Source organism: Xyrauchen texanus, chromosome 13 (genome assembly GCF_025860055.1).
Source record: "Xyrauchen texanus isolate HMW12.3.18 chromosome 13, RBS_HiC_50CHRs, whole genome shotgun sequence".
NCBI lineage: Eukaryota > Metazoa > Chordata > Actinopteri > Cypriniformes > Catostomidae > Xyrauchen > Xyrauchen texanus.
The window spans coordinates 10,322,267-10,338,188 of NC_068288.1; the positions used below are offsets into that span (position 1 = coordinate 10,322,267).

The 15,922-nt window shown below is 38.3% G+C and overlaps 1 protein-coding gene across 1 annotated transcript in view; it reads left to right on the top strand.

Moving 5' to 3' along the window:
- Window positions 1-6,653, top strand: part of scn1lab (sodium channel, voltage-gated, type I like, alpha b) — a 65,885-nt gene extending 59,232 nt beyond the window's left edge. Inside the window, exon 27 of the mRNA XM_052141693.1 lies at window positions 3,404-6,653. Coding sequence (XP_051997653.1) covers window positions 3,404-4,599 — 1,196 coding nt within the window. The 3' untranslated portion in view covers window positions 4,600-6,653. The remainder of the gene's footprint in view (window positions 1-3,403) is intronic.
- The last annotated feature ends 9,269 nt before the right edge of the window (window positions 6,654-15,922 follow it).

Below are 15,922 nucleotides of genomic sequence, written 5' to 3' on the forward strand. Positions count from 1 at the left end.
GTTCAATACAAGTTCAGCTCAACGACAGCATCTGTGGCATAATGTTGATTACCAAAAAATACTAAATTAACCGTCCCTCCTTATCTGTAAAAAAAAAGAAAAAGAAAAGAAGAAGCAAAAATCTGGCTTACAGTGAATGAAAGTGAATGGGGGCTAATTTTTGAAAGTTAAACTACTCATTGTTTCAAAAGTATTGCCATAACACATAAAGGATATGTGTGTAAACGTGATTTAAGTGTTACAAAATCACATACTAACCTTTTCTGTGGAAAGTTATAGCCAGTTTTATAACTTCATTACCATGACGATGTAATGCCAACAAACCCTAAAACAGAAGCCTTTTTGACATGGAGTGCAATTTGTTCATTTAATTTTATATTTTGAATAGACTCAGATTTTTTAATCCCACGATGTGGGTTTATGTTTTCTCTTTTAATCGTTTAATGTCATTTTGAGTGTGACCATTGTTTAAGGAGGGTTTGTATGCTGGGTTGGAAATCTCAAAAATTAATAGTGGTGTTTAGCCTCCCATTCAGCTCATGAAAACAGGCTGCGTGATCATGAGGAAGAATTACATCAAGATGTATATTAGAATGAATGGAACGGAATTTATATAAATAAAATAGTCTACTCCTCTCTCGCCATTGCTAGAGTGCCACTGATTACCTCTCTCTGCCAGCATTGGTTCGCGTGCCATAGGTTGCCAACCCCTGCCCTAAAATTACTGTAAACATTTTTACAGAAGAATGAATGCAGGTGCCTTTATAAAATTATTAGCTTCACATTTCTGCCTTTAAACCCTCCAAAAATGTACCCCATTCACATCCATTGTAAGTGTCTCTTTGGAACGTGGATGTTTGCTTCTTTAGGTCGCTGGTTCGATCCCCACAGCCACCACCATTGTGTCCTTGAGCAAGGCACTTAAATCCAGGTTACTCCGGGGGGATTGTCCATGTAATAAGGGCTCTGTAAGTCGCTTTGGATAAAAGCATCTGCCAAATGCATAAATGTAAATGTAAACATTGAACTTAACTTGAATTTAATCCAGAACATTAATGTTTTTCAGTGTGAAGAATATTCCGAGTTCAATTCAAGTTAAGCTCAATCGACAGCATTCGTGGCATAATATTGATTTCCACAAACGTTTATTTTGACTTGTCCCTCCTTTTCTTTAAAATAAATCACAAATCTGGGTTCCAGTGAGGCACTTACAATGGAAGTGAATAAGGGCCAATTTTTGAACATTAAAATACTCACTTTTTCAAAAGTATAACCACACAACATAAACAATGTACATGCAAACATGATTTTAGTGTGATAAAATCGCTTACCAAACTTTTCTATGTAAAGTTATAGCCAATTTTACTACTTTGATGCCATGACGATGTAATGTCAACAAATCCTAACACCCTGACTGTAAAAATTATGATTTAAACAACTTTACAGCTCAAATAATACATGAGTTTTAACAGAAGAATTAACGTAAGTGCTTTTATAAAATTAGAAGCGCCACATTTCTGCATTTAAACCCTTCAAAAATTGGCCCCATTCACTTCCATTATAAGTGCCTCATTGTAACCTCCATTTTTGCTCTTTATAAAGAAAAGGAGGGACGAGTCCAAAAATATTTGTGGTAATTATCATTATGCCAAAAATGCTGTAGATCGAGCTTAACGTGTGTTGAACCCGGAATATTCCTTTAAGGCCAGTGCCCAGTTGTCAAAAACCCCTAAAGTTCAGAAAACCCTTAGTGACAATAATCTTACAACAGGGTCTGAAATGAATGGGGGCTTGGGGTAAAAATGTCACCGAAATTCAAAATGTGGGTGCAATAAATGACCCCATAATGAATTTCTTCTGTTTTCTACTGTAATATATTATATTCTAGGCCTAGTCAAACATATTGTCATATTGAGTTGCTGCTGATTAAATGTTATTGTTTACAAATAAATAAATAAATTAGCTTGAAAATGCATTTTTAAAAATTGATTAAAGGTATATGAAAGGGTTTTATATGGTACAAAAAATGCCCTAACAAAAGGTAAAAAAACAAATAAAATAAAATAAAATGCCCCTGACAATTAATACCAGAGGGCAAAAATTGCTCATTAAAAAGTGAGTTTCTCAAGCTGCCTTGCAATTACACCTAAATGTATTCTTTACTTAACGGGTTTCTTGAAACTACACAACTATGCAGATTCGGGCATGAATGCTTGGTCGAATAAACCTTATATTTTTAATTGTGTATTATTTAAAAGCATAGTTTACCCAAAAATGAAAATTCTCTTATCATTTACTCACCCTCGTGATATCCCAAGTGTGTATGACTTTCTTTCTTCACCAGAACACATTTGAAGAAAAATAGAAAAATATCTTAGCTCAGTAGTCCTTAAATGCAAGTGGATGGTGATCAGACTTTTGAAGCTCGAAAAAGAACAGACAGTCAGCATAAACGTCATCCACATGACTCCAGCTGTTAATGACTGTCTTCTAAAGCGACACGATCGCTTTTGGTGGCATGTGAGACACGTGAGAACTGATGCACGTGTGACACACCCGGAAGAGCAGCACTGTTTACAACTGGGTAGAAGTAATGCTGTACAGAAACTTCAGTGGTTTTGGTTTAGATCTGTATTTGTATCTGTTTTTTTTTACTCACAATGGTGCATTTGTGTGCTTATCCTAGATGTCTCAACTGAGATGAGAACGTGAGATTATGTTCGTATAATGCCAATGCAAATACGTCACACCAGGGACTGCGTGACCTCTGCCCTCTCGTGAAGCTTACCGAAAGCGATGGATAATAGTTATAAAGTACTTAAATATGAATCTTTTTTCACACCAAAAGCGATCGTATCATTTTAGAAGACATGAATGTAAACACTGTATGGAGTGAGTCGTATGGATGATCTTTATAAAGTCTGTGTGTTATTTTTGGAGCTTAAAAGTCTGATCACCATCCACTCGCGTTTTAAGGACCTACAGAGCTGAGAGATATATATATAAAAAGCTGGGTTTTTCTTCAAATGTGTTCTGCTGAAGAAAACCTGGGATATCACGAGGGTGAGTAAATGATGAATTTTCATCTTTGGGTGAACTGTCCCTTTACGTAGCTGGCAATAATATGGTGACTTAGTAACTTACTCGTCAAGATTCGCTTCAGACTTTTGCTTTGTCATAACTGTAATTGACTTGATAAAGAAAACTGTCCGTAGAAGAATACCGTTTACTCTAACGTTAACTATTGAGGCATCCCTTGCAATGCAAAGAATGCATTGACTACTAGTCAAGTAGGCTAATTGAACCTTAAATAGTCTGTTGTAACAATATCATGAAGCTTATAGACTCTTGAGATAAGGGGTATAACTTATTGCATTTTTATGTTTGTTTCTCTTTTTGTCAGGCATGTTCCTCTCAGATTTGATCGAGAAATACTTTGTATCGCCAACCTTATTCCGAGTCATCCGACTTGCCAGAATCGGTCGCATTCTTCGTCTCATAAAAGGAGCCAAAGGCATTCGTACCCTCCTGTTTGCCTTGATGATGTCACTTCCTGCCTTGTTCAATATTGGCCTTCTCCTTTTCCTGGTCATGTTTATCTATGCCATCTTTGCGATGTCCAACTTTGCCTACGTGAAGCATGAGGCGGGGATTGATGACATGTTCAACTTTGAGACTTTTGGGAACTCTATGCTTTGCTTGTTCCAGATCACCACATCTGCAGGGTGGGATGGCCTCTTGGCGCCTATCCTGAATAAGCAAAATCCAGATTGTGACAGTGAAATAGAGCACCCGGGCAGCTCATACCGCGGTAACTGTGGAAACCCTTCGGTCGGTATTTTCTTCTTTGTGAGCTACATCATTATCTGCTTCCTGATTGTGGTGAACATGTACATTGCTGTCATCTTGGAGAACTTTAGCGTAGCCACAGAGGAGAGTGCTGAACCGCTCAGCGAGGATGACTTTGAAATGTTCTACGAAGTCTGGGAGCGCTTTGACCCTAACGCCACACAATTCGTGGAGTACGACAAGCTTTCCGACTTTGCGGATGTTCTGGATCCTCCTTTACGCGTCCCTAAGCCCAACAAGATTCAGCTGATAGCTATGGACCTGCCCATGGTCAGTGGGGACAGAATCCACTGCCTCGATATCCTGTTTGCTTTCACGCTGAGGGTTCTCGGGGAGGAGGGTGAGATGGATGCCCTGCGAGGACAGATGGAGGATCGTTTCATGGCCTCCAACCCCTCCAAAGTCTCCTATGAGCCCATCACAACAACCCTCCGCCGTAAACAGGAGGAGATGTCCGCTGTCATCATCCAGAGGGCCTTCCGACGGTACCGCATGAAGATAACCGTAAAGAAGGCCTCCATAGCGTACCGGCAACAGCTGCAGGACAGAGGCGTACATATCCCGGAGAAGGAGGTGCTCGTAATCGGAAAGTTTCAAGAGAACTCTGCATCGGATAAAACGGACATGACTCCCTCCTCTGCCTCTCCACCATCTTATAACAGCGTGGCCAAGTCAGAGAAGGACAAATATGAGAAGGAGAGGAGAGAGAAGGAGGACAAAGCAAAAGATGCAAGGGACAGAAAAAAATGAACGAGCGATTGAACCGGAGACTGTTCTTTTCAAATGAGACACTGTTTACAGAGAGAAGCGAGAACAACAAGGTGTAATTCACCTCGAGCGGTTTTGGAACTAATGCCAAACTCAGTGTGTGTGGAGCGGAGTGTGTGTATTTGCGTGTGTCTAGACTATTGTGCGTGTGTGTGTGCGCGAGTGTGTGTGCGCACCAAGTTAGCCTTAGGATGCATTTATGGTGTTGATGGAGAGCGTTCATTAAGGACATTGCCAGTGTCAACACAACAAACGCACACACACACACGCTTAAAAGAGTATGACTGATGTTCCCCTATAGATGCTGGTGCCCAACGAAATGGAAAGTATAGAGTGGTGTGTGAGTTTGTCTTTTAGTTTTAAGTGTTGTTTAACAATACTAAGGACTGAAAGAAACTGTTATATTCATCAGTAGCTAGTGCTAACACTACCGCTGGTGTCTTTCTTATTGAATGGCGTATTATATACCTGCACATTTTTGTTAGCTAATTTTTTTTAATCATGTTGAACTTTTCTACTCATGGGTTTGATTGTCTGAATTACTTCATTTAAGAGCAGGTCTGTGAAGGGGAATGGGGAATGCCGGTAGTGAATTATCTGAACGCACCTACATCAGGACCTCGTTTACTTTAGCATTAGCGCATGCCGAACAAACTCACACACATTTTCACAGGTAGGATCCAAGTGCTTGGAAATCAATCATTCAGTAAGCTGAGAGCAGAATGCTACTGTACTAATCAGGATTATCACAAGATAGAATGTTTTTATACTATTATTATTATTGGATGATGATGATGTAGACCTACACAGTATACACTGCCTTACTGAACACAAACAAGAAAATGGATTAAACAAACATAATCTCTGCTGTTGGTAGTACCAAACTGAATTACTGAAAATGTCAAAGTTTATCTGATTCAAACCCTTAATTTGCAAAACACAGATGATGGGTAATATGAGACATATATTTGCCCTACAGTGAATACCATAATTTTAGCAGACTTTAAGAAGCCTGAATGTACACTCTGGTGAACATGACAGGAAACAGTAATGTAACCCTGCTGAATGTGTCCGTATCAGACTGTCACATGTCTCACATCTCACAAAAAGCCATGTCTCCATATATATATATATATATATATATATATATATATATATATATATATATATATATATACACACACACACACACACTGGCACACTGTATCTCAACTCTGTACTCAACTCTATAGAGGAGCACTTTTACATGACACTTAAACTGTCATTTGGATGCATGCAATGTGTGTGTGTGTGTGTGTGTGTGTGTGTGTGTGTGTGTGTGTGTGTGTGTGTGTGTGTGTGTGTGTGTGTGTGTGTGTGTGTGTGTGTGTTTGAGTGTGTGAAAGACAAAGGTTATGAAATCTTATTTATGTGCGACAGTGAGAGATATATGTTTTGAGTGTATGTACTGGGACCACCATCAATGTGCTTTAATCTAATTCTCTTTATTGTTTATATTGTAAATAGTAGTTTCAAGCTCATGTTATTGTTTTTATTATTATTGACTTATTTATTGATTTATTTTTTTACATTTCTTTGCACAGTGCTACATGTGAAGGCCAGGTCCTGGTTTTAAATGTGCATAAAAATTTATGAAGCAATCAGTGTTCGTCATAATTCATTCGTAGTGTGGTAGTAAACTGCATGCACTATATTAACCAATTACATGGTGACATTATTTTAAAAGCCAAAAGAATAAGATCATATTTTTTGTACCAAAGTTAAACTTATTATATTCGTCTGGAAGTACATCTAAAATACACAAACTGTATCATTGCTACACAGTCTGTTTAGTACACATCAGAGAAATGCATTCTTTTTTGGGGGGGGGGTTACTTGAAAATGTTTATGATTTGCAAACGTGTAATACTTTTTGTTTTGAATGTGCAAAATGACTTTATTTCCTCTCAAGCTAAGAAAAAGTTTGCAGACATCCACTGTCGTTTTCCAAAATAAAGCAGATTTTGGGAAGCCAGTAACTGAAAAGACTAAGACATTTATTCTGGACATTTTTTGTATCCAGTTTATCAGCAGCTGTATTGGAATTTGTGTGCCATTTAACAATTGATAAACAATCAAAATATAATAAATAGTAGTCATAATAGCAATTCAGTTCAACCATTCAGCTGATTTTTTCAGGGGCCCAATTGTGTTTTTGAGCAGGTCGTAGCTACCATATACGATTTTTTTTTCTTGGCTGTGAGGCTGGAGGTAGTTGTAACACTATTAAAGGTGCATTCAGTAATTTTGGACTAATTTAAACAGTTTTACACATTAACAAATGAACTGTGCTTTTGTGAAGAGTGATCTGCATGGTGTATACTAACATGAGATGAAGACTGTACTCATAATAGTTTTCTATAAAAAGTGTTTTTATTATACATGGTGCGGGTCACCCCCTTCAATATGTTTCACCATGTTGAAATGACTTGGTCCGCTGTGTTTCACTAAAGTGGTTGCCGCCTATATAGATATGCTTGACTATGCTTAGCCAATATGGTGATGCGAAGAGCAAAAAGAATACAATGGAACATACTAGGGGTGTGCAGCGAAGCCATTATCTGTATCTGTCTCTGTATTCAGAGAGTACGGGGTGTGGATGGGGCTTAAACCGGAAGTGAAACCATCAAAAGTAAATTAAACACCCATTTTAGTTTCAATTAATAATATATGCCTTGTATATGTCATTTTATAATAATAGCATAATAATAATTATTATTATAATTATAATTATAATAATTATTATTATTATTATTACTATTATCATTATACAATTTGTAGGCTACATTAACTGTGGAATATGTTGTGGTTTCTCCTGGTATTTCAGATATTAATATCTGCATGAAACAGGATTTTCATTTATCTGTGCATGCATAACAACATTATTCTGGAGACAGGAGATGTCCAGCAAAATGTGAAATGTCAAGCACACAACTTGCAGTGAATAATTAATACAAACTCAAACATGAAAATAAATGAAAATAAAATCAATATAGCTTACAAACAGAAAGTCCCGTAAGTCTAACAGGATTGTTTTAAGACAGAACACCATTATTTAGGTAAATAATAAATAATAATAATAATAATAATAATAGGCTAATAATAATAATAATAATAATAATAATAATAATGTCAAATTTATATAGTACCTTTCCAGAGTTCAAGAACACTTGACATTCTCAAATTTAGCACAGTTTAAAGAAGAAGAAAAAAGATGGAGCATGTTTCAGTTACTTTGTTTTAAATAAGGAGGAATATTCCTAATAGATGAAAACTCTAAGGAGCATTTAAACCTTTATGGAGCATTTAACCAGATAATTACTTTAATTGCTGATGTGGATATAAATGTGGTCAACTATAAGAGATGGCTAGACAGGCTCTGATGTGAAATCATCACTTCAGGTCAGGAAATTAACATAGCGCTCAGGTTTAGGATATAAATAAATACATGGGAGTCACGTGTGAATCGTGTGATACATTAACATGACATTTCAAGAAGTGGAAAGTGTACATGATGTCGTATCTTAGTTAATGTTACACTTTACAAGCTACAAGTCATATTCGTGCATTTTCGAATAAAGTATTCGGCTTCAGGTACATCCCTAGAACATAGCTCGTCCTTAAATGTTGGAGCATAAGTATATATATTTGGCCAATGCAAGCAAGATTTTTTGGACTAAAGTTAAGTCCCAAGTTGGGACTGTAGCCTGCCAAGGTGGGTTTAATCGTCTTGTTCCTTTAAGGAACTTTATGACTAAATCATGCTTGCCTATAGTGGCACCAGCTTCATGTGCGTGATATGCAGATATAATTTCTAAATAAACTTTAAACGTTGACGGAGTGAGTCCTGCGTCTAATCGCTCTAGAAGAAATATGAGAATTTCATGTATGGGGCAGTTTATTGGTTCTTTGCCATGCGACAGACACCAATCAGTGAACACATTCCATTTTAGTGCATAGAGGCATCTCGTGGTTGGTGCTCTGGCCTGTAAAATGGTGTTCATGACTGAATGTTAGTTTAGCATACTTCGTTCAGGGGCCACACATGCAGGTTCCACAGCTTGAGCTGGGGATGCCAGATTGTGCCTTGCGCCTGAGTGAGGAGATCCCTCTTCAGCTGTATTTCCCATGGCAAACTGTACAGCATCTCTATCTTTACCGGAAACCATGGCTGGTTGTGCCATTTCGCCACAATCAGTAGAATTGTTTCCATGTCCTCTCGGACTTTGCATATGGCAGAGTGAATCATGCACACCAGGGGAAAAGCATATTTGCGCTTCGCCGGCCATTTGTGGGCCATTGCGTCTGCTCCCAGCTGGGCTTGGGACTTCGAGTACAAGAGGGTATAGTGGGTATTCCCCACTGAGGCAAATAGATGGATTTCTGCTTTGCAGAATATTATACAGTTTGAAGATGAAGTCTCCATTCGACCAGTATCACCAATTGGCGTGCCAATATGTCCGCTCTATATTTCAGGCGGCCTGGGACATACAGTATGTCGCTCTCTCCATAGAAGGAGGTGATGCGTCTGTCTCAACAGTGAATGAATTCCGCCTTGGCGGTTTATATATGCCACAACTGTTGTATGAGGATATTACAGTTCACTTTTTCTGACTGAAAAGCCTTTAAGACTAGGAATACAGCTGAAGGCTCTAAGCGGTTGATGTGCCATGCTTTCTTTGCACCTGTCTAGTTGATGAAAGTCTGGCATCCATTGGACACCGCCCACCAACCTGTGTTGGAAGCATCCGTAGTCAACACTTTCCACCTGACAACCTGCCCCAGCGCGACACCTCAATGGTAAAAGGCAGGAGCTGTCCAGAGTGCTAAAGCAGCTATTCAGTGGTGGGATATAGTGATGCGCAGGCGCCCTTGGTGACAAGCATGCCATGGTCTGGTGTGTAAGAGACCTAATGGAATGATGCCGCCACCATAAATCCTAATGCTTTTTGAAACAGCTTCAGTGGAACTGTTCTCCCCAGTTTAGACAGACACTATAGAATGGCCTGAACACACTTGCTCTTGAGGTGCGCGCACCCACTCGTGGAGTCAAGGCAGGCTCCCAAAAAGGATATTTGTTGGATGGGGAAGAACGTGCTCTTCACCCAGTTCACATTGAGAGCCAAGCTGTTTAGATGTTGAAGCAGTAAGTTTCTATGCTGGCATAACAGAGCCTCTGATTGTGCCAGTAACAGACAATCGCCGAGGTAGTTCAAGATGCGCATGCTGCTAATTTTCAGAGGGGCGGGCACCGTATCAATGCACTTTGTGAACATGCGAGGAGCCAGAGACAGTCCGAAGGGCAGAACTTTGAATTAATACGCTGTTCCCTCAAATGTGAATCTCGAAAACATCCTGTGATGTCGTACAATTTGGATATGAAAGTATGCATCCTTCAGATCTATCGACGCAAACCAATCGTGTGGGCGTACATGCGATAAGAGCCATTTCTGTATCTCGCACATATCATATCGGAAATCATGTGCTTTGTGGAGATTGAGGGGTGCTTGGGGTGTGTGCCGGCACAAGGACTACCTCAAATTCATCCTGCTCAACCTCGAGGCCCCACCGTGTCTCCTCATGTGAATCCTCGGGTATCACAGAAGAGGCGGTGGAAGGGCGCGAGAGGCTGAATCGTCCCTCAGAATGAGGGCAATTCGTGAGCTAAGTGTCTTGAGACTCATGCCCTCACAGGACAGTCTGTCTCCATGAGAGGCCCAGACAGTAAATGCAGCTATCATGCTGATCTGACGGCAGGATGTGCCTATCGCACAAGGAACACTCACAGAATGACATCTTTTAAAAGATGAGAACACTTAACTGACTCTTTTAGATATATCAAAATAAATGTATATTTATATCACACAATATACAATACACAATTGCTTTGTAAGGATTCACAACACCTGCCGAAGCACTGCAGGAAATTAGGATGCTGAGGCCCGTTTACCAGCGAAGCGTCAAGCGGCGAGGCAGAGTGATGTTCACTGGAGCACTACAGGGGAGCAGAGATCCCGCCAGATTTAATTATGTTTTTTGTTGAGCAGTCCATTATGAAAATAGCCAAATCGCAGATTTTAGGGAATCTAGAAATCCCGACTGCTCGGTTTTTAAGGTTAGAAAAAAAGAGCAAACATCCATGAAAAGAGGATGTATGGTTATAATAGGTTCCATTTAAAAATCTTCAGATTTGAGGCAGGTACATTTGCATTATTTCTGCATTAACAAGTGCCGTCTTCTCACGCAATCTGCTGAGAACAACATGGTCTCTCGCTGCAATGGCGCTGCCAATGGAGAAGTCAGGAAAAAGGAGGATAGCAGGCAGTTTCGCACCTAAACAGGCGGGGCTCAAACACCACAGCTAATATTAGAATATTCCAACTAGGTTGTGTTTGAAGGTACTCCCAATATGCGTTAATAAACGCAATGTAGGACAGGTAAATTGGACAGGTAAGGAGTGGTGGTGGTGTAGTGGGCTAAAGCAAATAACTGGTAATCAGAAGGTTGCTGGTTCTATCCCCACAGCCACCACCACTGTGACCTTGAGTAAGGCACTTAACTCCAGGTTGCTCCGGGGGGATTGTCCCTGTAAAAGTGCACTGTAAGTCGCTTTGGATAAAAGCGTCTGCCAAATGCATAAATGCAAATGTAGGTAAGGCATTATTAATTGTTTTGACCACTCTCTCAAATAGTATCAGTGGAATTTACAGAAAACTCATACAAGTTTCCCTCAAACTTTTTATAATTATGTGTGTAGTTACACAATGGACAGTTTTCAGTGGTGTTTACAAATGCAACATACAAATGTAATTTTATTTTATTAATCACAGCTATAGTAAGGGGGTTCCATCTACCTCCACCTCTATGAATTGGCATACGTCTTCATTCGTTTAGTAGCTGGCACAGCGATTGTTGTAGATTTTGAGTAAACTACAACATTGGTTTGCTTGGAAACAAAAGAAGTTCTTCAAATACAGTATTCATGGACATGCTAAATTTGGTGACAAAAAACATTCTAATCTTTCCTTTACAATAACATTAATTATCGCTAGATCATTTACAATTATTTCACGCTAAGCCGTTCTCTAATAAAGGTAATGACTGTCTTTAGAAATAAGGTTAAACGTAGACAGTCTCAAAAGATTACTGTTATGAGGGACAAAAATAATCTGTCCTTAACTTTAGAAGTCTGTTCGCTTGAATTATGAAGTTTGTTTTTAGGTAAAGCAATTATAATATAGTGGTAATTAATAACTTTTGAAATTAGGCCTATCTCAAACTCTGACATTTTCCAGATACAAATGATATGGCAGGGGCAGCAGAGACAATCATACTTAACCACATCAATTGATGGCAGTATAGTGTCTAAAACCACTGTCTTATCGTTACTTAAAAATACTCGAAGAAGAGCAATGCTAATGCTAGCTAGAGAACTACTGAAAGCACCTAGCATTTTACCCATCCATTATTGCATATATAAGTGGCTAAATTGTTTTAGATAGTTTGTAGACCAGTTATTGCAATTGGACTTTTGCTTTTACTTTTTAAAAACACATTATTATTGACAGCTGAAGGAATTAGTACCTTAATTTGAGCAATATCATAAGAGCAAGAGTGCTGCAATTCTTTATTTGTAACCCCATTAGCTTCCACACCAGTCTTCGTGGGGTCCACACAAAGAAAAATACAACAAAAACATGAATATATACATTTGTAAGCATATCTTTACAAATGTTTTGAACAAATATGTACTTTTACTTTGTCTTATATTGATGTGAAGCATATTCCATGTGGCTGAACCTCAATTCAAGACAGTTTTCTTCAACGAGTTTGTCTGTGGTACAAGAAGTTGAGCCTTGATCACTTGACGACTGTAACTAAAACCCACATATACAAGCTTCAACAACATATGGTAAATCATTTATGAAAATGGAAAATAGAAAATAAAAGACCTAAGTAACTGCCTTGTGGGACATCATTAAAAAACACTCACTGTGTTCCATCAGAGAGATAGATTTCAATCCAGACAAGGGCTACAGTTGAGAAACCAAAACATTTAAGCTTAGCAACATGAATAAAATGGTCAATGACATCAAAAGCAGCAGTGTAATCTAAAAGAACAGCACCACCCAACTTCCTACCATCCATGCATGTTAACCACTCATCTGTCATACATGAGAGCAGGGTTGAGTGGTCTACTTGGTAATATTTACAATTGGATTACAAGTTAATTAAACATAACTAAAGAACATTCTAGATAATAAATGATGTACTTTATTGATAAATAAGTTGTTTTCAATCATTCGCTATATCCAAAGGTTGCGTAATAAAATATACATCCTTTCTAAAAATAAGACTTTTTATGATTTAATTTTCCATAAGTTCTTTTTTTTCTATTACTTGATGCACAGCTTAATTTTTTTGCTTAAAAAAAGTTTCATTTTGAAATAAATGTAATAAATATCAGGACGGCTGTGATTCACCTTTGCGCTGATATTCATGCCAACAGCACGGTTGTTTGTCCTCAAGGGGGCGCCGGAAGTTAGAACGGTTCTATTATTTTACAGCTTGAATCGGTAACTTGTGGCTTCTAGTTGACAAAAAACGTTATCTGCATAACTAGAAGCAATATGGTGATATTCATGACCGTTCATGCCATTGGGAATAAAGGTCGACTACTTTGAGTTTATGTACGAGTAAGAGGTAAGGTTTGTGGTGCTGTAATCAGTTTACTGACTGGTTCACTTGACATGTAGTTGTCACACATTATGCGTTTTGTTGTAATAGAGAATAATCTGGAAAAAAAGACAATTAAACATTTCATAAATATATACTGTAATATGATCGCTTATATTTTTTTTTTTAGGGACAATTCATAATAAATATATTGTAACAGTATTAGCCAGAACATCTATTTCAATCGCAGTCCCTCTGTGGCAGTTGCAGTACTGCCCTGGAAAGAAATTTCTGACATAAAAATCACTGTTTCTCAAGTCTTTTTTGCATGTGCTTGTTTTGCACTTTTATTATATATAAATATAAATAAAATAATCCAATTAAAAAAAGTTTGCTTTTAAATTTTCATACAGTATCATTTATTTGTCTCTCCTCAAATCCTGTTATAAATAATAAATAACAAGTAATAAATAAAGCTGGTAATTTTTTTCATCTACCAGCTGCCTCTTTTGTTGGTAGGTTAAATAGTTATTTTCAGACCCTTATTGGAGATGATTGTAACTATCACTTCTTGTATTAAATTCAACATTATGATCTAGACTTTCTAGATGTAATAAATGTAATAAAGGAATATTCAGCGTTCAATACAATTTAAGCCAAACTGACAGCATTTGTGACAATGTTGATTACCACAAGCGATGATGTGGGCGTGGCCAAGAGGCGTCTGTGGAGAGTGAGGCAGGGAGAGGAACAGTAAGGATTGACACCTGTGGTAAATCACCTCTAACAGCTGTTTTGTGTTGCAGTGAGAGCTGGTGGGGTTTAAAGGGCAGCCTAGACCGTTGGAGGGGAGAGAGGCAAGCAGCAGAATGTTTGTTTGTGTTCATGTTGTGCTGATAAGCAAACATTGGTGAAAATATTGAAAAGTGTAACTTGTATTGAATTCCTTTAATGATACAGTTGCTTTTGGCATATCCACTGGCATATACACTGTTAGTTAACTATTTAAAAAGCATGTAAACAGATTGTACATTTGCAGTAAATGTACTTATTTGGCTTAAGTGAATTAGGAATAGTCCATTTTACTTGAGCCAAATAAGTATATTTACTAGAAGTCAACTTATTACATTTTACAGTATACACTGTACGTGCATCTTAAACTAAAAGATGGCGGGTAGATTTATAGTAGGCTAGTCTGTGAGTTCTGAAGAAAAAATTACATTTCACAATTACCCCTGGTCTCCCCTACTCAGAAATTGTATGATGTTGTTCCTTTAGACAGCACGAACATATTTCTTCATATGAGAGGAGGAGAAGAGTAATGGAATAGAGAGAGGAATAGAAAAGAGGTAAGAGCCGCCATAATAGACTAAGGTCTAAAATTTGTCTGCTGGGTGAGATTAACTACAAAGTGCCCCAGTCCTGTCATCATCCTTCTAGAACTGATAGACTCTTGTTTCAACATAGACTCAAGATTGAAAGTGCGTGTGCATGCAGAGAAACGCTCTGTAATCAGGAGTGACCCTGCTGGAGTGCCTTTCTTCCTGTTGCCTGGCAACCTGACATCACGGTGCACCCTTCAGTGATTGATCTCACAGCATCTACCCAAAGTGCACTGTGGGTTTCAGCAGGCTTTCCCCAACCAACACCCCTCATTCTGCATTTCTCCCACCCCCTCTCTCCCACACTCATTCATTCATGCCTTCTGTTCAATCACTGAGAGAGACAGGCTTGCGTTTCCCAATATCCCTCTGTCACTGTAGGGTTCCCTTTGAGAAAAGGGGTTTATTTCACAGTCTCTCAAGGTGAAATTTGGAGTGTGAGATAAGTGTGTGTATATTGTCCACTTATGTATGATCTGATAAGGTTCTTTATGTTCTGGGAATGTGTACATGAATTTGTTTGCCTGACTCAGGTTCGTTTGAAGCAGCTGAACAAGTGTAGGCTAATATAATATAGAATATATGTAGCATATTACTTAAAAGTGAGGAAGAAGTCATAGATGCCCAGATTAATATTGCCTCCAATGTCAGGGAATGGGGCAGTTGTGTGTGTGTGAGTTAGACTGAATCAGTGCCATTTCCATGTTGTCACATTCTGACGAGTCCAAATGCGCCCTCTTGTGGTAAAAAGATGAGTGCATATACAATGTATGTGTACTGTGTGAAAGATGTTTGCCATTCACCAGCAGCAGTAATCAACGAGTTTTAATTCATGCAGTAAACGTGGTAATTAAGAGAGTTTATAAGAGAGTCTTAAAGGGGCCATATCACACACGAAGAGCTGTTCTAGGGGTAGTGGACATCCATGTATGCATTTTATACTCGGGATACACCTTAAAATATGTTTAAAAGTTAAATCGGCAAAGAGTAAAAAAAAAAACAATATTCCATCACTACAGACGACCATCCGCAATCATCCTTTATAATACTGCTCAATGCTATTACAATTAGTCATCAAACTCATTGAACGCTATATGTTTAAAACCAACAAATCTAGAGCAATGACACCAAGCTGTTATTTTTCTAAGAACCTGTATTATTAATATTACCATATTAAACACGGATAAAAAGCACAAATAACATAATGC